Genomic DNA, 17,264 nt, shown 5'->3' with positions numbered 1-17,264 from the left:
CAGTGGAAGGGCTGAGTGACAGACGAAGGAGATCATGGAGATGAACTCAAGAAACCTGGAGTATTTGACAGAAATCATATGTGATGACTTTGTGGACCAGAAAAAGAAATGAGTTAGATGAGGTGCAAGTAGACAAATTTATCTTGAGCCCCGAAGGGAAGCTGATTGATAGAAGCTGTTGAGCAGAACTGTTCTTAATTGTGGTGTTCTATAATGCAGAGTCAAATCTTTGGTTCTTCATTTATTTACCAACAGAATGACCTTCATGAGTTTTTAACTGCTTTTTCTCCTTCTTCTTTTTTTCCTCTGGACATCAGTCTTTTCAGAAAGTGATCATTGCCTATTTCAAGGGTAATTGCAGGGATTAAATGACATAACTCATTCAAGCACTTGGTCTACAGTAAGCACACACAGTAAGTGATACCTCCCAGTTTTATAATAGTGCAAGAGTTCAGAAGCCACGTGTCTGAAACAGGTTCTAGAGTTTGGGTGAGACAGAGCTCAACAGTACAGAGAGCAGTTTGCAGCTTAGGCTGTGGCATCGCAACATGCTGTCAATATGGAGGGAGGTGACAGCTCTGCTCTGCTCGCCTTGAGTATTGATGTCATTTTGGGGGACTGTGTTTTCATAGGGCCCTAGACCAGCGATTCTCACACGGTCATGGTCAAGATCAGCAGCAGCAGCATCTTGTGGGGATTTCTTAGAAACAGAACTTGTCAGTCCCTACTCCAGTCCTACTGAGTCGGGAACTCTCCAGGGAGCCCAGAAGTCTGTATTTTAATGAGCTAGTGTTAACAAGCATTAGCATGATTCCAATGCATGCTACAGTTTGAGAACCACTGACCTAGATAGACACCCCGGTTAGGGGTGGAAGATCTTGAGACCAAGTCTCTTGAGGCTAGTGGAAGGACCTGATGATGTCCAACCTTGAGAAAAGAGGATCTGACCAACCTAAATAACAGAAGAAGAAGCCAGTTTCCTTCTCCACATCACCCAGTGATAGCTAGGATCAAATGTGGAAAACTGGGGGGACAAAATAACATGGGTGTCAGGAAACACCAGAGCCGATGAGTACAGAAGATGCCAAGACCAAAACTGGAGGTGGACAAATCCAGAACTGCCAATGATTAGAGGCTTATGGAGGCAGGTGGGAGACTGGGAGGCCAATGCAGGTTCCAGGCCAAGCTCAGTAACTTAGTGAGACCCTCGGCAACTGAGCCAGAACCTGTGTCAAAATAAAAAAGTAGAAAAGAGAAAGAAAAACAAAGCAATAGGGATATAGCTCAGTGGTAAAGCACTCCTGGGTTCAATCCCCAGTACAAAAAAAGAAAAAAGATATATAGAGAGAGACGTAGAAGCATTTTTTGAGTGGCAATAAGACAGGAGGATTCCACATCCATGGCATATGGAAGGGATTGTATGCTAAGCTAGATGAAGGTGGGCAGCAGCACCAGCAGGTGCCTGGGCTTCCCTAATATGTCAGACCACATTAAGAAACAGTCCAGGCATCAATGGTTGGCCTAAAGCACTCAGTTGACTCTCTTAAAGGCTTTGTTTGTCCTAAAGGGTTTGGAATGCACGCCAGAGTCACCTGGCTGGCAAAAGACACTTAGAACCAAGATGGCGGTAGTCATGTCAAGCTGGATCTCTGCAGTAGATTAGAAAGGGGGTCTTTGCTGCATGTAACAGATAACTGACCCAATGACCTCGATTGTAAGAGATGTACTGATCCCAAAGGCAGGGTGGTTCTGTGTCTGGCTATGTCACCAGCTCAATGGCATCCCCAAAGACCCAGGATTTTCCCATTGGTCATCCCTGCTATCTACAAGAGTCACAGTTCTCCTCATGGATGCCATGGTAGAAGAAATTCCCAGCCCTCACATGCTTACACACCAAGACAGCAGAGAAAGAGAGTGTGGCTTCCTTGGGTCTCTTTTTAATAGTCAAGTAACTTTCCAGGAGGAAGTCCCTTTCGTCCCAGCAGGAGTTCACACCTCATTGGCCATTACCAGGTCATGTGATGCTTGCTAAGCAGCTCTTGGCAAGGACAATGGAATTGTCAAGATTGACTTAAGTCAGGTTCCTCAACATATTCTGTGCCATGGACCCCTCTGGCTGGTGGTGAAGCTCTGGAAGACTTCTCAGAATCTTTGTTAACGACAGAAGACACAATGAAGGCTGGGGATGTGGCTTAGTGTCAGAGCACTTGCCTAGCATCTACGCATGTCCCAGTTAGATCCCCAGTCCTGAAAAAATAAAAATTAAAAACAAATAAATAAATGAAATGAAAGAAGAGTACTACAAAGGAGACCAATTATACTGAAATACAGTTTTCGAAATATATATTTTTAAAGTACGATACAAGAATAAATGTGCTTCTTTATTAAGGCAATAAATAATAAAATCTAGCAGCCGATCTAAAACAACCATAATTTCAAAGCAGCAAGGAGCATAAACAATGTTCTGAGATGCCTGCAACCAACTGTTTTATGATATGAAAAATATTTGTGATTTTATTGGTAAGAAAGTCACAAGTAATGTCAACGCTCCTGTGGTTTGTTGCTTACATTCAAAGAAAAGGAAATGCTAAGTGTCAGCTAAAGGTTAGTGAAAATTAAAATGTAGGGTTTTTTCCCCTCCAGGTTTGAAAACCTCATGCATTTCATCCACAGAGCCCTTGAACTTCATGTGAAGAACCCCTGGCTTGGACTAATCAAGAGTCACACGCTGAGACTAGGCAAGTCTTTTCTGAGACAGGTGGTCTGAAAGGAATGTGGAAGTCTAAACTAAATCAAGACAAAAACGAAGCAAAAAAATAAAATTAAAAATTAAAAAATGGGGTTGGGGCGAGCATGGGGAGGCTGGAGGAGGAGCGGTGGACATGGCCCCCGAGTCTGCCTCAGCAGTGTCAGCAAGAGCTTCCTTCAGGAGAGCGCTCCTCAGCTCTGAGGAAGAGACGTTGTCAAGGGGACTCAGACGCCAGATGGTGCACATGCTAGGATTCCTGCCAACCTTGGCATTCTCTCATCTCCCCCATTTTATTTACTTTTGTTTCCTGATTGGTTTTCTTTAAACATTTATATGTTTCAAGGTACAGATGCAATACTTGCCCTTTACAAATAGTCAGCCTACGAGGATGTATCTCTTCTATCCCACTTCTGAGAAACGACCCCAGCTCTCGGCTCAGGTCTGTCTTTTCAAACAACTTGCTATACACAGGGGGTGTCCCAACCATCATGAAACTTAGCAGATAGGGAGCTTGCTAACAATGCAGATTTCCAGTCCTTCCATGTCCCCACCCCATGCTGGTAAATGAGAGAGAGCAACCTCACTATGACAGATGCTGCTCACAGTGTCCTTGGAAAGTCTCCAAGGAAACTTTGAAGTTCAGGGAAAGAAGGTGAATCTAATGCCATATCCCTCAGAGGTGGCAGAGCTGGGATTTGAACCCATATCTGCCAGACACCAAAGCCTATGTTCTAAATATTGTACCCATTAGCTTCCAGAGTCATACCTAAAGGTGACTAATGCAAGGCACGTAGCATCACTCCAGACTTTTTTCCCCTTGGGCAAGGTGCCAGGGTAGGGATATAACCATGTTCCTGGGACCTGGATTGGATGTGCCAACTTGAAATGTATTTTCACATTGATGTGCTTGGGAACCTTGTTAATAATGTTTGAGTCTGCTAAAACATTCACAGGAGACTCCAGACATATTCAAAGCCAACACTGAAAAGAAAGAAAGCATTCACATTAACATTAAAAGCAAAATAAGTATGTCCTCTAGCAGGCCTGTCATTTAACATTGTTTTGGTGATACTGGCCAAAGCAATTAGACAAGAGAAAGGAAGAAAAAGTGTATAGATGGTGAAGAAATGAGGAAGATAATCTTGCTTGCAGATATCATTTACCTGACTGGGATATGGATGAGGGCATGCCAGTGAAAAACTATTACAAACAATAAAAATTCAAGAAAGTGGCTGCATACTTTAAAAATAAAAGTACAAAAACTGGGTTAGAGCATGAGCTTAGTTAGCATGCATGAAGCCCTAGCACAAACCCTAGCACAAAAAAATAAAATAAAACACAGAAACCAAGTGATTTCACATTTATACAAACAAAAACTTGTTAGAAGACAGAACATTGGCCAATGGTGACAAGAACAAGAAAAAGTTCAAGGAAGAAACTTTCTCTCCCTCATCCATCCCTGAATCAGAGGCCGGACTCAGGTTGGTCTCCAACTGTTGGGCTCAAGGGATCTCCTGCCTCAGTCTCCCAACTAGCTGGGACTACAGGCATGTGCTACTGCATCCAGCATGGAAGAAAACTTCTAAATGTTCTCTCTTCCCTCAAAAGCTTATTATAAAAAAGTTTCAACAATATAAAAGTTGAAATAATGGTACAGAGAACACCCATATACCTAAATTAACATGTTTTTCTATCTCAAACATACAATCTACATTAAACCACATACCTATCACATATCTATGCATACGAACATCCTTCTCTTCATCCAAACGTCCATCTTACTTCTAAAATACTCTTGGGAAAAAACACACAAGTCTTAAAGTGAGAGGACATGCCAGGCAGGAGAGTGTTGAGACATGAACCATGAATATGCAAGCTTTTGATGTGTTAATTTATGAAATTAATGTAATCCTAACTAATATAACAGTTGGATTTTTTTAACTACTCAAGTTGATTCTGGTTCACATAGAAAAGCAAGGGAGAATACAGGCTAGTTCTGGAAACAAAATTTATACAGAAGGTCTTAGAATACATTGAAATATGTTATAAAACTGTAATAATTAAAATGGTATGGTACTGACTCTTGAATGAGATGAAAGGAGGTTTGAAAAGTGGTCGGTGTAGGTGGGAATTTGGAGTATGATAATGGTGAGATTTCAAGTCAGTGGGGAAGGGTATAAATGAAGCTGAAATGATATAGGAAAAAATTAAAAATTTAGACAAAAGTTAATCAGGACCCTATCTCATACCATAAAGTAATTAAATTCCCAAAGGGTCAAATTTACATTTATATAAATGAAAGATAACTCAGAAATGATAAAAGATAAATAGGTATAGAGTACTTAACAATAAAAAATATTTTACTCGGAAAAAAAGAACACCAAAGGTCAAATTAAAATGAAAAAAAAAAAAAAAAAAGGACAGAAAAATATTTGAAATTCATCTCACAGAGTTGCCACAAATCAATAAGATGCCAGCCAAGAAGCAAATAGAAAAGGAAGCAAAGATTCTGAGCTGTCAGTTTCCAGAACAGGAAGTACAAAGGGTTCTTTAAAAAAAAGAAAGAAAGAAAGAGCGAGAGAGAGAGAGAGAGAGAGAGAAAGAAAGAAAGAAAGAAAGAAAGAAAGAAAGAAAGAAAGAAAGAAAGAAAGAAAGAAAGAAAGAAAGAGAAAGAAAGAAAGAAAGAAAGAAAGAAATGCAGGACTGGGGATGTAGCTCCATAGCAGAGCCTGCATAGTATGTCTGAAGCCCTGGGATTGAGTCCCAGCATGAAAAGAAAAAAGAAAAACAAAGTTCAGTCTCATTCATAAGAACAGGAGCTGGGGGTGTAGCTCAATGGCAGAGAACGTGCTTAGCACACTCACGCTACAACACAACACAAGAAAGAAAGATGGAAGGAAGGAAGGAAGAGGGAGAAGGTGAGGGAAGGAGGGACAGAGGGGAGGAAAAGCAAAGAGAATAAAAGAAACCTGCAAGATCTCAGCTCAGCTAACAGATTGCCTGGGATCAACACCCTTGACTCCGGGGCTGTCGAGGCAGGGACGTGGAGGGCCGGGTGTATGTTCCTGCACACAACTTGTGGGCACGTAAATTGGTCCCACTTCTACGGAAAGTAATTTGCCCAAATTAAAAATGCACAAACCCTTTGACCCAGAATTTCTAACTTGAGATATTTATCTTACAAACATATTTGCAGGTATGTGCAAAGCTTGATGATCTAGGAAATTTGTTGCAACATTATTTATAATAGCACGCAATTGGAACAACCCAAGTATTCATCATGTTTAGCCTCGGTGATGGGATAATCTACTGCCATTAAAAAGACCCATGTGAGGGGCAGGGGATGTAGCCCAGTGGCAAAGTGCTTGCTTAGCATGCACAAAGCTCTGGGTTCAAGTCCTGACCCCACAAAACAAATAAACAAATATGTGGCCCCATCAGCAAGATATATATATCATTACCGTGGGGTCACAAGCTATCTATAAATGTGGGAGTCTGAAGGTCAAGAGGGGATCTGAACATTTACAGCAAGTCCGTCCTGCCCCAGGTTATTCTTTCCTGTGTGTGATGGACCCCCCTATGTCGCCCAGGCTGACCCTGAATTCCTGGGCTCCTGCTTCCCAAGCAGCTGGGACTATGGGCATATGCCATGGCACCTAGCTCCCTGGGTTTTGTGGTACTAGGGCTTGGGCACAGTGCCTCAGGCATGCTAGGCAAGCACTGTACCCCTGGCCCTCCTTGGGTTATTCTTATGCTGGGGCACAAGGGGGACAGAGGCCGTGGCTACCCTGGTTGTGCTGAGGTTTTCCTGATCCTTCAGGACAGGCTGGGCACCACCTTTAGGAGCCTCCCTCCTCAGTCTTGTTTTTCTACCCTGCTCCCCAGGTGGTCACCTTCAGCTGTACCCCAGGCCAAGCCCAACTTGGCTCTTGCCTTTACATAAAAAAAAAACGCAGCGGTATTAATAGGAGCCAGGATCTCCCAGGGACTTGCCAAGCGCCTGCTGCGGGCACATGCGACAGTGCTGTGGTTAGGAGCATCCTGTTTCTTTTAACAGCTTTATTGAGATACAATCCACCCATTTGGATTACCTATTAATGGCTTGTAGTATATTCACACGGCTGGGCAACCATCGCCGCAATCAACGTTAGAACATTTCCGTTGCCCCCAAAGGAAACCCGTTCACCTTAGCAGCCACTTCACTCTCCTCTGCCTCTGACCTGGACCCCACCAATCTAATTTTCACCTCTATGGATTTAACTGTTCTGGGCATTTCCCACAATTATGTAGGCTTTTGTGTCTGGTGGCTTTCACCCCACACAATGCTTTCAAGGTTCGTCTGTGATGTAGCATGTATCAGAACATCACTCCTTTTTATTGCCAAATAATATTCCATTGTCTGGATAGAGCGCATTTTATTAGCCATTCATCAGTGCACGGGCATTTGGGTTGTTTCCATTCTGGATTGTCATGAGTTATGCTGCTATGAACATTTGTTCACAAGTTTTGTGCAGACATGTGTCTTCAGTCCCCTTGGACATATGCCTGGGAGTGGAACCGCCGAGTCAGGCAGCAGCTGTGATTGGCCTCCTGAGGATCTGTCCTTCCGGTTGTCCGCAGTATTGGGTCACGTTTCCACCAGCAGCACAGGAGGGATCCCAATGCCCCACTTCCTCACCAACGCTTCTCGCCTTTTGGATCCCAGCCTGTTGCCGTGTGCGATCTCAATGTGGTTTGGACTTACATTTCCCCAGGAGCAGACAGGAAAGGGAACTGAGGCCCAGGGGGGCCAGGAGGCCTGCTTGAGGCCCTCCGTGGGGGAAGGGGGCTGGAAAGGGGACACGGGCAGCTAGATGAGAGCCTGCGAATCTCGGGATTTCTTGTAGAAAGCCCTTCGCGAGCACCTGCTCAGAGTCAGTCTCAGGACAGGCGACTCTAGACAAGCTAGGTCCCCCCAGGCCCTCTCAGAGGAACCGGGCCTTCCAAGACCAGGCTTGCACTTGGACATTTCTGGAAGGGACATTATTTGTTGAATGAAGGCTAGCTACTGGCCTGAGAGTGGCCAGACAGCCCTGGGACGCCTGTATTCTGCACTAGGTCGGTTGCCCTGCCTGGTCCCCAGCCTGGTGTATTCGTGTCTCCATCCATCTACCCACCCGTTCAGCCACCCCTCTCTGAACCTCGATGTCCTCATCTGAAAACTCGAGGTGTGACTGAGGTTGTGTTGGTGATGCACAGGGCTTGTGCCAAGACGCAAGGACTCATAGGCTCAGAGCAGTGTGTTGGTAGTAGAGCCACACAGGAAACGCACTCCACACTCCTGACATCCGCAGGACAGACCAGTAAGTTGATAGATAAGTTGTCCAAAAATGGGCAAATCGGAAAATATTTTGTTTAAAGTGGCAGCCACATAGGTGTAAAGCCTATTAAAAGAATATCAGGACTGTGAGACCTTAAGTCAGTATCGTAGGCAGGCACAGTGGTGCATGCGGGTCATCCCAGCCATTCAGGAGGCTGAGGCAGTAGGATCACAAGTTCAAAGCCAGCCTCAGCAACCTGGCGAACCCTGTCTCTAAATAAAATATAAAAAGGTCTGGGGATGTGCTTAGTGGTTAAGTGCCTCTGAGTTCAATCCGGATACCCCTCCCCCCAAAAAATTGACAGTACTGTGTCTGCCTCTGAGAGGGAGGGGAAATGATTGGGAAGAAACGTGGAGCTGGGGGTGTCTGTTCCGGGTGACAGGCTTGGCAGGGGGTGGCTACATGTGCATTTGCTTCATAATTGTTCACAAAGCAGTATAAACATGTGGTGTGCACTCTCCTGTCCGCCTGTCTCCAGATCAGCTACTCATCCAGGCGCAGGTAACTGGACTGGACCTGGACAGAGCGGGTTCTCTCTCAGATGCTCTCCAGCGCCCACCAGCTCCTGCGCTCTGCCAAGATGCCAGGCCCTGCTTGCTTGGGAGAGCCAGATGTTGCCTGGGTGTGGACCGAACTGTCTGTCACCTCCCTGTTCCATCTCTCAGCTCCCCAGAAAGACGCCGCTGCCTGGGTTTGTTTTAAACATCTTTATTCAGGTTGGCTGGTAGTCACAGACTGGATCATGTGTACAGGGCGACCCACTCACCCCTAGGCGAAGCCCTCAGCCTCTCCCACACACCCGTCCATGGCTGAGGGGCCGCCAGAGGTTTGAGCCAGTTCCGGGGAGGGGGTGGGGTGGTGGGCCCAATAGAAATATTTACAAACCGCCAGGTGGGTGTCCCCTTGATCTGGGATGGTGAGGGAATTGGTGGCGGGGGCCGTGGCTCTCAACAGTCCCAGGCCCCTGGGTAGACTTGGCAGGATCCAAGAGGGGGCTGGAACAGTGGGGGCTGGCAGAGGGGGCTCCTAAGAGAGCCTCGAAGACCCCGGAAGGGGTCCTGCTGGTGCAAACTCTGCGAGGGGCCCTGGTGCGATGGTTTCCCCTCCGGGCCGCTCAGCGGGACCTGTTTCTGGGTATAAAGAAGCTGAACAGAAGGGCCCTCCGGAGGGGCGCCTCGCGGGTCTCCCAAGGCCCCCACCCCAGAGAGGCTCTCCTGGGGCCTTCCCGCCCCCGGTCTGCACCAGGGGAGGCTCCAGTTCTCAGGATTCAAGGCCAGCGTCCGGGAAGGATCGCTGTCCACACCCCAGGTCCAAGCGGGGACGGTCGGAAGGAGCGAGGGAGATAAGGCTGGCAGGCCCGGCTCAGGACAGGCTGGGGACAAGCAAGCAAAGCAAAACACGGGACTCCACGGAAGCTGGTGACGGAGGGCCCAGGCCTGGCATGGTCCCCACCCCAGCGCCCAGAGCGGGCGTCCCTTGGAGCCCAGGACCACCTTCTCGAGCCAGGTCACCGCAGGTCTACGGGGAAGGGCGGGAGGGGCGTGCATGCTGAGCAAGGGTGCCGGCCGGCCGGGCGGGGAGGCGGCGGCCGCAGGCAGTCCTGTCCCCCGCCCAGCGGCGCCGCATGCATCTGGACAGCGGGGCGCGGGCTAGAGGCTGCAGGCCTCGGGGTCCACCGAGCGCTTCCTCAGCTCCTTGCCGGGCTTGGGCGGCGGCGGCGCGGGCGCGGCGGGAGGCGCCTCGGGCAGCTGCAGGACGGAGTTCTCGCCCGGCTGCACCCGCAGGTAGGCCTTGACCTTGTGGTGCCGGGCCTTGCCGTCGCTGAAGTCGATCACGCGGCACTCGTAGGTGCCTTCGTCCGTGGGCTTCACCCGCGACAGCCGGAGCTTGTGGGAGATGTTGCTGCCCACCACCTTGACCACCTGGGGGCGACAGAGCGACCGTGACCCGCGCGCCGCCGCAGGGGCAGGGGCGCCACCCGGGATCCCAGCCCAACGCGGGGCCCAGACGCTCCCACTGGGCACCCGAGGTCTGCACGAGAGCGAGTCGAATTGGGAGAAAAGAAAAAGGGAAAACAAAAGAACAGAAATGGAAAGAGGAAAGAAAAGAAGAAAGAACAATGTAGAAGGGATTCTACTGCCCATCGACCGAGGGGCTGAAGCGGTGCGTGCCTTCGAGGGCTCACCGCAGCCTGCGAGGAGGCCCAGTGGGGAGGCTCGCCTAGCCCAGCAAGGCCCCTGCTCCGTGGAAGGAGGCCGCCGATGTACATCCACACCCCGCCCTGCTGGTTCTGCAGACTTTTGTACTAGGAAGGAAACCCCGCGGCCTCCCCGCAGTGCTGATGGGGCAGCCCAGGGAGGGCGGCCCTGGGGAACGTGAAGGCTTCGCCTGAAAGGTTCTGGTTCTTTCAAATAAAGACTGTTTACAAATCTATCAAGATGCTAATAACTGTCCACTCCGTTGGGGTGCAACGAGAGAGACTGTTATGCTTGTCTTTGTAAAGCTTTGGCTTTCTGTTGGTTGGTTTTATTTGATTGGGTTAAATTTTCATTTTAAATTGAAATTTTAACTTAGATACAGTAAGGTACACATTGCTTGATGAAATTTTATTTATTGGTATGCCTGTGTAGCAGCCATCCAGCACACAAGGCATGGAACATTTGAACTTTCTAGAACATTCCCTGGTGCCTCTTCCTTGTCAATACTAATCCCCAACTAGGGCCAAGCACTAGTCCCACTTTTATTACCAGAGCTTAGTTTTTCCTGTTCTGGAATTCTATGATAGGGGAATTCCTTGCTGTGTATACACAGCATAGTATCATGAGAGTGCTCTGTGCTGGTGCATGTGTCTGTTCTTTATCATTGATGTGTACTATTCCACTGGAAAAACACATACCCTGTCTATCCAGTCACCCTCCGATGGACATTTGGGTAATTTCCAGGTTAGTACTCTTACAACATGCCATGGATATTACCCTGCTGGGATTTTGTTTTTTCAATTCGAAGAGAAAAAGCAGTTAGATAATTATGTGAGGTATATGTGAGGGGAAGTTGAGCAAAGGATACAGGAGATTCTATGATCTATTTTTGCAACTTTCTATGAGTCTATAATTCAAAATAAAAAGTTTTAGAGAAAAAGACTGGGATGTAGCTCAGAGGTGGAGCATTGTCTAGCATGCCCAAGGTTTAGTCCCCAGTACTGAAAAAAAAAAAAAAAAGTTTTAAAGAAGAGGAGAGGAGCTGAGCTCTGGAGCAGCAGGTGGGGTGGGAGGGGCACCCATCCTCCCCTGGCCTCACCTCACAGCGGGAAGAAGCCCGACAGAATGAGGAGACCCGTCCCAGCGTTCAGCCAGTGCACCCCTTCCCCGCAGCTTCATTCTCTGATCTCCATTGGGCTCAGACCAGGGCGCAGCCCTGAGTCCACCCATCCCTCTCTCCTGTGGCAACAGACCCTGCCAAGCCCCAGCTCCGGGAGGGAAAGCCCAGCTTTGGGCCCTGGGTGGGTTCCCCTACTAGTCTCCCCAAAGCGAGGGGCCAGGAAGGGAAAAGGATGGCTTCTGGGGAGGTGCATCCTGCAAACAAGTCCCCAGCCCTGTGCGGCACTCACATGTGACTTCTAATCACCTCACTCACTTTCCCTCAGTTCCCACCCATAAAATTCTTCCTGACCACAGGGCCTTAGCACACGCTGGTCTCTGCCTGTGTGCTGCCCCATCTGTCTTCACTTGCTTCAGTTCCCTCATCCTCAAATGCCGCCTCCTCTGAATTCCATCCATCTGTCACATCCTTTGTTTCCTCATAGAAGTGGCCACATTTGAATCAGTTGTTGGCTCACTTGCAGTTTTTCTCCCTGGCTAAAACACAACTGCCGCGTGGGCAGGGATCATACCTGTTCTGTTCACGTGAGTGACACTGCAGAGCCCAGCACCCAGCACCCAGCACCCAGTAATAAGCACTAGCTGAACCAGTGGACTCAGTCCACCTCCTTCCCCCATGGGACCTAGATGTCATGCTTGCGCCTTTAGGGCATGTTCACACGAGCGTACCCACTTCTCAGGTGGTGAAACTGAGGCTCCAAAGGAAGAGGTGACTGGTCCAGGAGCCCCAGTGAGTGGCAGAGCTGAGACCCGAACCTGGCCTGGACTCCACGCACTCTCATCCCGCACCAAGGTCACCCGCAGCTGGCTGGGGGTGTCTTGGCTCCAGAAGGTGAGCGGGTTGTGGGCTGCAGCAGGGAGCTTGGCCCAACCTCCCCTAGGCAGAGCCGTCCTGCTGGTCATCGCCCCTTCCAACCAGGAAAACAGGGGCTTACGGTACAGCAGGAGGCACAGAGGTGGGACGTAGGCAGAACTTCCCAGTGGCAAGCAGAGGGGAATTCCTCAGCCGTCCCTCTTGGCAGGGGCCGAGTCGCGACCCCTCTCCCAGCGCCGGCCCAGTGGCGCCAACCCCGCCCCGCTGACTCCCTCACCCCGACCCAGGGCACCGAGAGGCCGGTCCCGGCTCGGGCGGGCGAGTTAGGAGACGCTGTTGCAAATGCGCAGCGGGAGCGAATTACCTCAACATCTGTTTCCCTCACGGATATTAATTATCCTTCATTTGTCAACCCTACAAGGCGCTAATGGAGTAATAATGCGAAGCGCTGGGAACCGCGCCGAGGGAGGGAGCCGCCGCCGCGCCCGCCGCCCCTGCAGACCCAGCGCCCTTCACGAGGGCCAGCCCTTCCCCTCGGAGAGGAGGCCGGGACAGGGAGAGCGCGCAGGGGCTGGTCCGCACCCGACCTCGGTCTTCCACCTGGGCTTTGCGCTCAGGCATTCATTCAACAAACCACCGGCGCCTCTCCCAGCTGCGCACGGCTGCGAACCGGCCAGACCCAGCAGGGCCTCCACAGGCTGGCCCAGGAAGCCAGACACAGGACAGGGACGCAGCCCGCGTGGTCTGCCGCAGCACAGGCCACAGAAGGCGGAGGGTCAAGACACTAAGGCCAGGGTCAGCAGCGACCGTAGCTGACGTTTACGGAGCTGAGAGATGCTGGCCCGCCTCCCCGTCTCAGCGACGCCTCACAATCGCCCCTGGTGCGGGCACTGGTAGACGCCCACTGTACGGGGAGAAAAGCGAGGCCCAGAGGGCAGCCGTGTTCCCCAGGCCACCAGCCGGTGACAGAGGCCAGGCTTACCCACGGCCCAGGGGCTTCCTAGAAAGCCCGTCTGCCCTCCCCCCCTTTCCCCAGGCCCTTACCCTCCAGTCTTGGGGAGCTCAGCCCAAACCCTGCTCCAGGCCTACCCCATCCGGGGGTGCCCATGGCTCCACGCCAGCTTGTTTTGGAGGCGGGAACACCCTGTTGAGTTTCATCACTCACAAATTGTGCGAAAAACCTTCTGGCCCAGCCTCCAGGGCGCCTGGAGTGGCCAGGAAGAGAGGAGACCCCACATGGTGGCCTGGCCGTAAATCATAATCACCTGGGCACAGGCATCGACAGGCCTTCCTGGTGCAATTAAGTACCTAATTATGCTGAAAGGGATGAGGCCAGTCTTGGCCATGACCAAGCCCAGGCTCCCTCCTGCTGGCCCCTCAGCCCAGGCCCTGTGGAGACATCCTGGTCAGCCCTTCCTTCCCAGCCACGCCAGGGAGAAGGGCAGTGCCAATCTGTGCCCATCAGGCCAACCTTGCCGGCTGCAGCCCCCAGGGATGGTGCGGGATGGGGATTAGGGGTCAGAGGGTGCCTACCCTGCTCTGAGCCTCCACCAGCCCCTCGGCATGTCCAGAACCCAACCAAGGGTCGCCCCAGGCCTGGGCCCCCAAAGGCCTCACTGCTCCCGTCAGACCCGGCCAGGTCGTCCTCCCTGTTTCCTGTCTCCTCACACCCTGTCACCGCCCGGCTTCTCCTGCGTCTCCCCAGAGCTACTCTGGCCTTTCCCATCTGTTCTGACAGCCAGACCGAGCCTGTCAAAAGTGCCTCGGAAAGAAGAACTCAAACTATCCCTGTTCGCTGATGACATGATTATATATTTAGAGGAACCTGGAAATTCCACCAGAAAACTCTTAGAACTCATAAGTGATTTCAGTAAAGTAGCAGGTTACAAGATCAATGCCCATAAATCCAACGCATTTTTATACATAAGTGATGAATCTTCAGAAAGAGAAATTAGGAAAACTACCCCATTCACAATAGCCTCGAAAAAAATAAAATACTTGGGAATCAATCTCACAAAAGAGGTGAAAGACCTCTACAATGAGAACTATACAACACTAAAGAAAGAAATTAAAGAACACCTTAGAAGATGGAAAGATCTTCCATGTTCTTGGATAGGAAGAATTAATATTGTCAAAATGGCCATACTACCTAAAGTGCTATACAAATTCAATGCAATTCCAATTAAAATCCCAATGACGTACCTTACAGAAATAGAGCAGGCAATTATGAAATTCATCTGGAAGAATAAGAAACCCAGAATAGCTAAAGCAATCCTTAGCAGGAAGAGTGAAACAGGGGGTATTGCAATACCAGATCTTCAACTCTACTACAAAGCAATAGTAACAAAAACGGCATGGTATTGGTACCAAAATAGAAAGGTAGATCAATGGTACAGAATAGAGGACACGGACACAAACCCAAATGAATACAATTTTCTCATACTAGACAAAGGTGCCAAAAATATGCAATGGAGAAAAGATAGCCTCTTCAACAAATGGTGCTGGGAGAATTGGAAATCCATATGCAACAGAATGAAACTAAACCCATATCTCTCACCATGCACGAAACTAAACTCAAAATGGATTAAGGACCTCGGAATCAGACCAGAGACCCTGCAGATTATAGAAGAAAAAGTAGGTCCAAATCTTCATCTTGTTGGTCTAGGACCAGACTTCCTTAACAGGACTCCCATAGCACAAGAAATAAAAGCTAGAATCAACCACTGGGATAGATTCAAACTAAAAAGCTTTCTCTCAGCAAAGGAAACTATCAGCAATGCGAAGAAAGAGCCTACAGAGTGGGAGAATATCTTTGCCAATCATACTTCAGATAGAGCACTAATCTCCAGAATCTATAAAGAACTCAAAAAACTCTACTCCAAGAATTCAAACAGTCCAGTCAACAAATGGGCTAAGGAAATGAATAGACACTTCACAGAAGAAGATCTACAAGCAATCAACAAACATATGGAAAAATGTTCAACATCTCTAGTAATAAGAGAAATGCAAATCAAAACCACCCTAAGGTTCCATCTCACCCCAATTAGAATGGCGATTATCAAGAATACGAGCAACAACAGGTGTTGGCGAGGATGTGGGGAGAAAGGTACACTCATACACTGCTGGTGGGGCTGCAAATTAGTGCAGCCGCTATGGAAAGCAGTGTGGAGATTCCTTAGAAAACTTGGAATGGAACCACCATTTGACCCAGCTATCCCACTCCTTGGCCTATACCCAAAGGACTTAAAATCTGCATACTACAGAAATACAGCCACATCAATGTTCATAGCTGCTCAATTCACAATAGCCAGACTGTGGAACCAACCTAGATGCCCTTCAATTGATGAGTGGATAAAGAAACTGTGGTATATATATACTATGGAATATTACTCAGCCATAAAGAATGATAAAATTATGACATTTGCAGGCAAATGGATGAAATTGGAGAATATCATGCTAAGTGAGATAAGCCAATCTCAAAAAGCCAAAGGACGAATGATATAGCTAATAAGTGGAGGTTGACACATAATGGGGGGGAGGGAAGGGTTAGAGTTAGGGTTAGGGAGGGGGGCAAGTATGGAGGAAGGAACTACTGTATAGAGGGTAAAGAGGGGTGGGAGGGGTGGGGGGAAGGGAAAAAAATAACAGAATGAATCAAACAACATTGCTCTATGTAAATTTATGATTACACAAATGGTATGCCTTTACGCCATGTACAAACAGAGAAACAACATGTATCCCATTTGTTTACAATAAAAAAAAAAAAGGAAAAAAAAAATCAATTAAAAAAAGAAATTAGAAAAGTTCAAAAGAACATCATTTTAAGCTAGTTGTGGAGTTTTTTTGAAGTTTTACATTTCATTTTTAAAGCAAAGTAAAGATTATATTTAAACCAGCTTATTTAATAAAGTTAGTAAACAAATGCAAAAAAAAAAAAAAAAAAAGTGCCTCGGCCTGGGAGGCTTTCCAGGCTGCGCACGGTGGCAGGTGGGACCCACGGAAGACGCACCCCCAGCCCAGGCAGGTCAGCCCAGCAGCCCGCCTCCTTGGTTTTGATGGCCGTTCCTTCTACTCTGGAGGTGTGTGGTCACTGGATGAACACGTCTCCCACCTGGCCTGGGAGCACACAGAGGGCAGGGCCATGTGGGTGGCCGTGGCCGGAATCTGTTTACTGTGGTCCTCAACCATCACCTTAGGGTGATGAAGGCTCCCTGGGGAGGGGGGGTTTCTTAAAATTAGGAAGTCGGGAACTAGTCCTACTTTCAAAACCGATTGCGGGGAAATCAACTTCAACTCTAGTACAAAGGACTTTAGTCAGGTAAAGAGAGAAACTTCCAGAACTTGAAAATGGCCAATGAGCAGAAGCATTGGCCCAAGCCACAGGATGAGGCCCTTCCGCCTATGGAATCCTTAGCATCTGCAGGCTGCCAGGGGAGACATTGCTGGGCCAGGGGTCCCTCCCCAGGCCCTGAGTTAAATGAGATCATTCACGTAAAGTACTCATCAAGGTGCCTGACATATGGTAAGCCCTCAATAAATGTTAGCTGCTCTATTATTACTGTGTTATTTTTATTTTCTCACAGATGCCCGTCCTCCCACATGGATGATCTCACTATAAGATTCTGAGCTCTTCTCACGCCCTTGCCCACTTCCCTTCTCACAATAGCAAAAGGGGTCTTAGGATTCACAGGTGCGTAACTCCCGTCATTCACGCGGCCAAATCCACGCACTTTACAGTTTCCAAAGTGTGTTTTCGTACGGCTTAGACAATAGCTAACTTGGGAAATGACCCAGGGAGGTGGCAGAGTGGAACCGGGACTCAGCCCCGGGGACACTGAGTGCGAACCCCACAACGTCCACCACCCTACCCTGCCTCATTACAGCTGACTCCGAGTCTGACCTTCCCCAGGTTCACAGGGCCACCCCACAGGGTCTCTTATTGTTCATTTCTCCGGTGGCGTTGG

At 48.8% G+C, this 17,264-nt stretch overlaps 1 protein-coding gene across 1 annotated transcript in view; it reads right to left on the bottom strand.

The window, feature by feature from the left end:
- Positions 1 to 9,306: 9,306 nt before the first annotated feature.
- Positions 9,307 to 17,264, bottom strand: part of VSTM2L (V-set and transmembrane domain containing 2 like) — a 34,791-nt gene continuing 26,833 nt past the window's right edge. Inside the window, exon 4 of the mRNA XM_079128389.1 lies at positions 9,307 to 10,031. Within this exon, the coding sequence (XP_078984515.1) occupies positions 9,759 to 10,031 (273 nt within the window). The 3' untranslated portion in view covers positions 9,307 to 9,758. The remainder of the gene's footprint in view (positions 10,032 to 17,264) is intronic.

The sequence above is a fragment of the Sciurus vulgaris genome, assembly GCF_902686455.1.
Source record: "Sciurus vulgaris genome assembly, chromosome: 2".
Lineage (NCBI taxonomy): Eukaryota > Metazoa > Chordata > Mammalia > Rodentia > Sciuridae > Sciurus > Sciurus vulgaris.
This window is presented reverse-complemented; position numbering and strand designations above follow the sequence as displayed.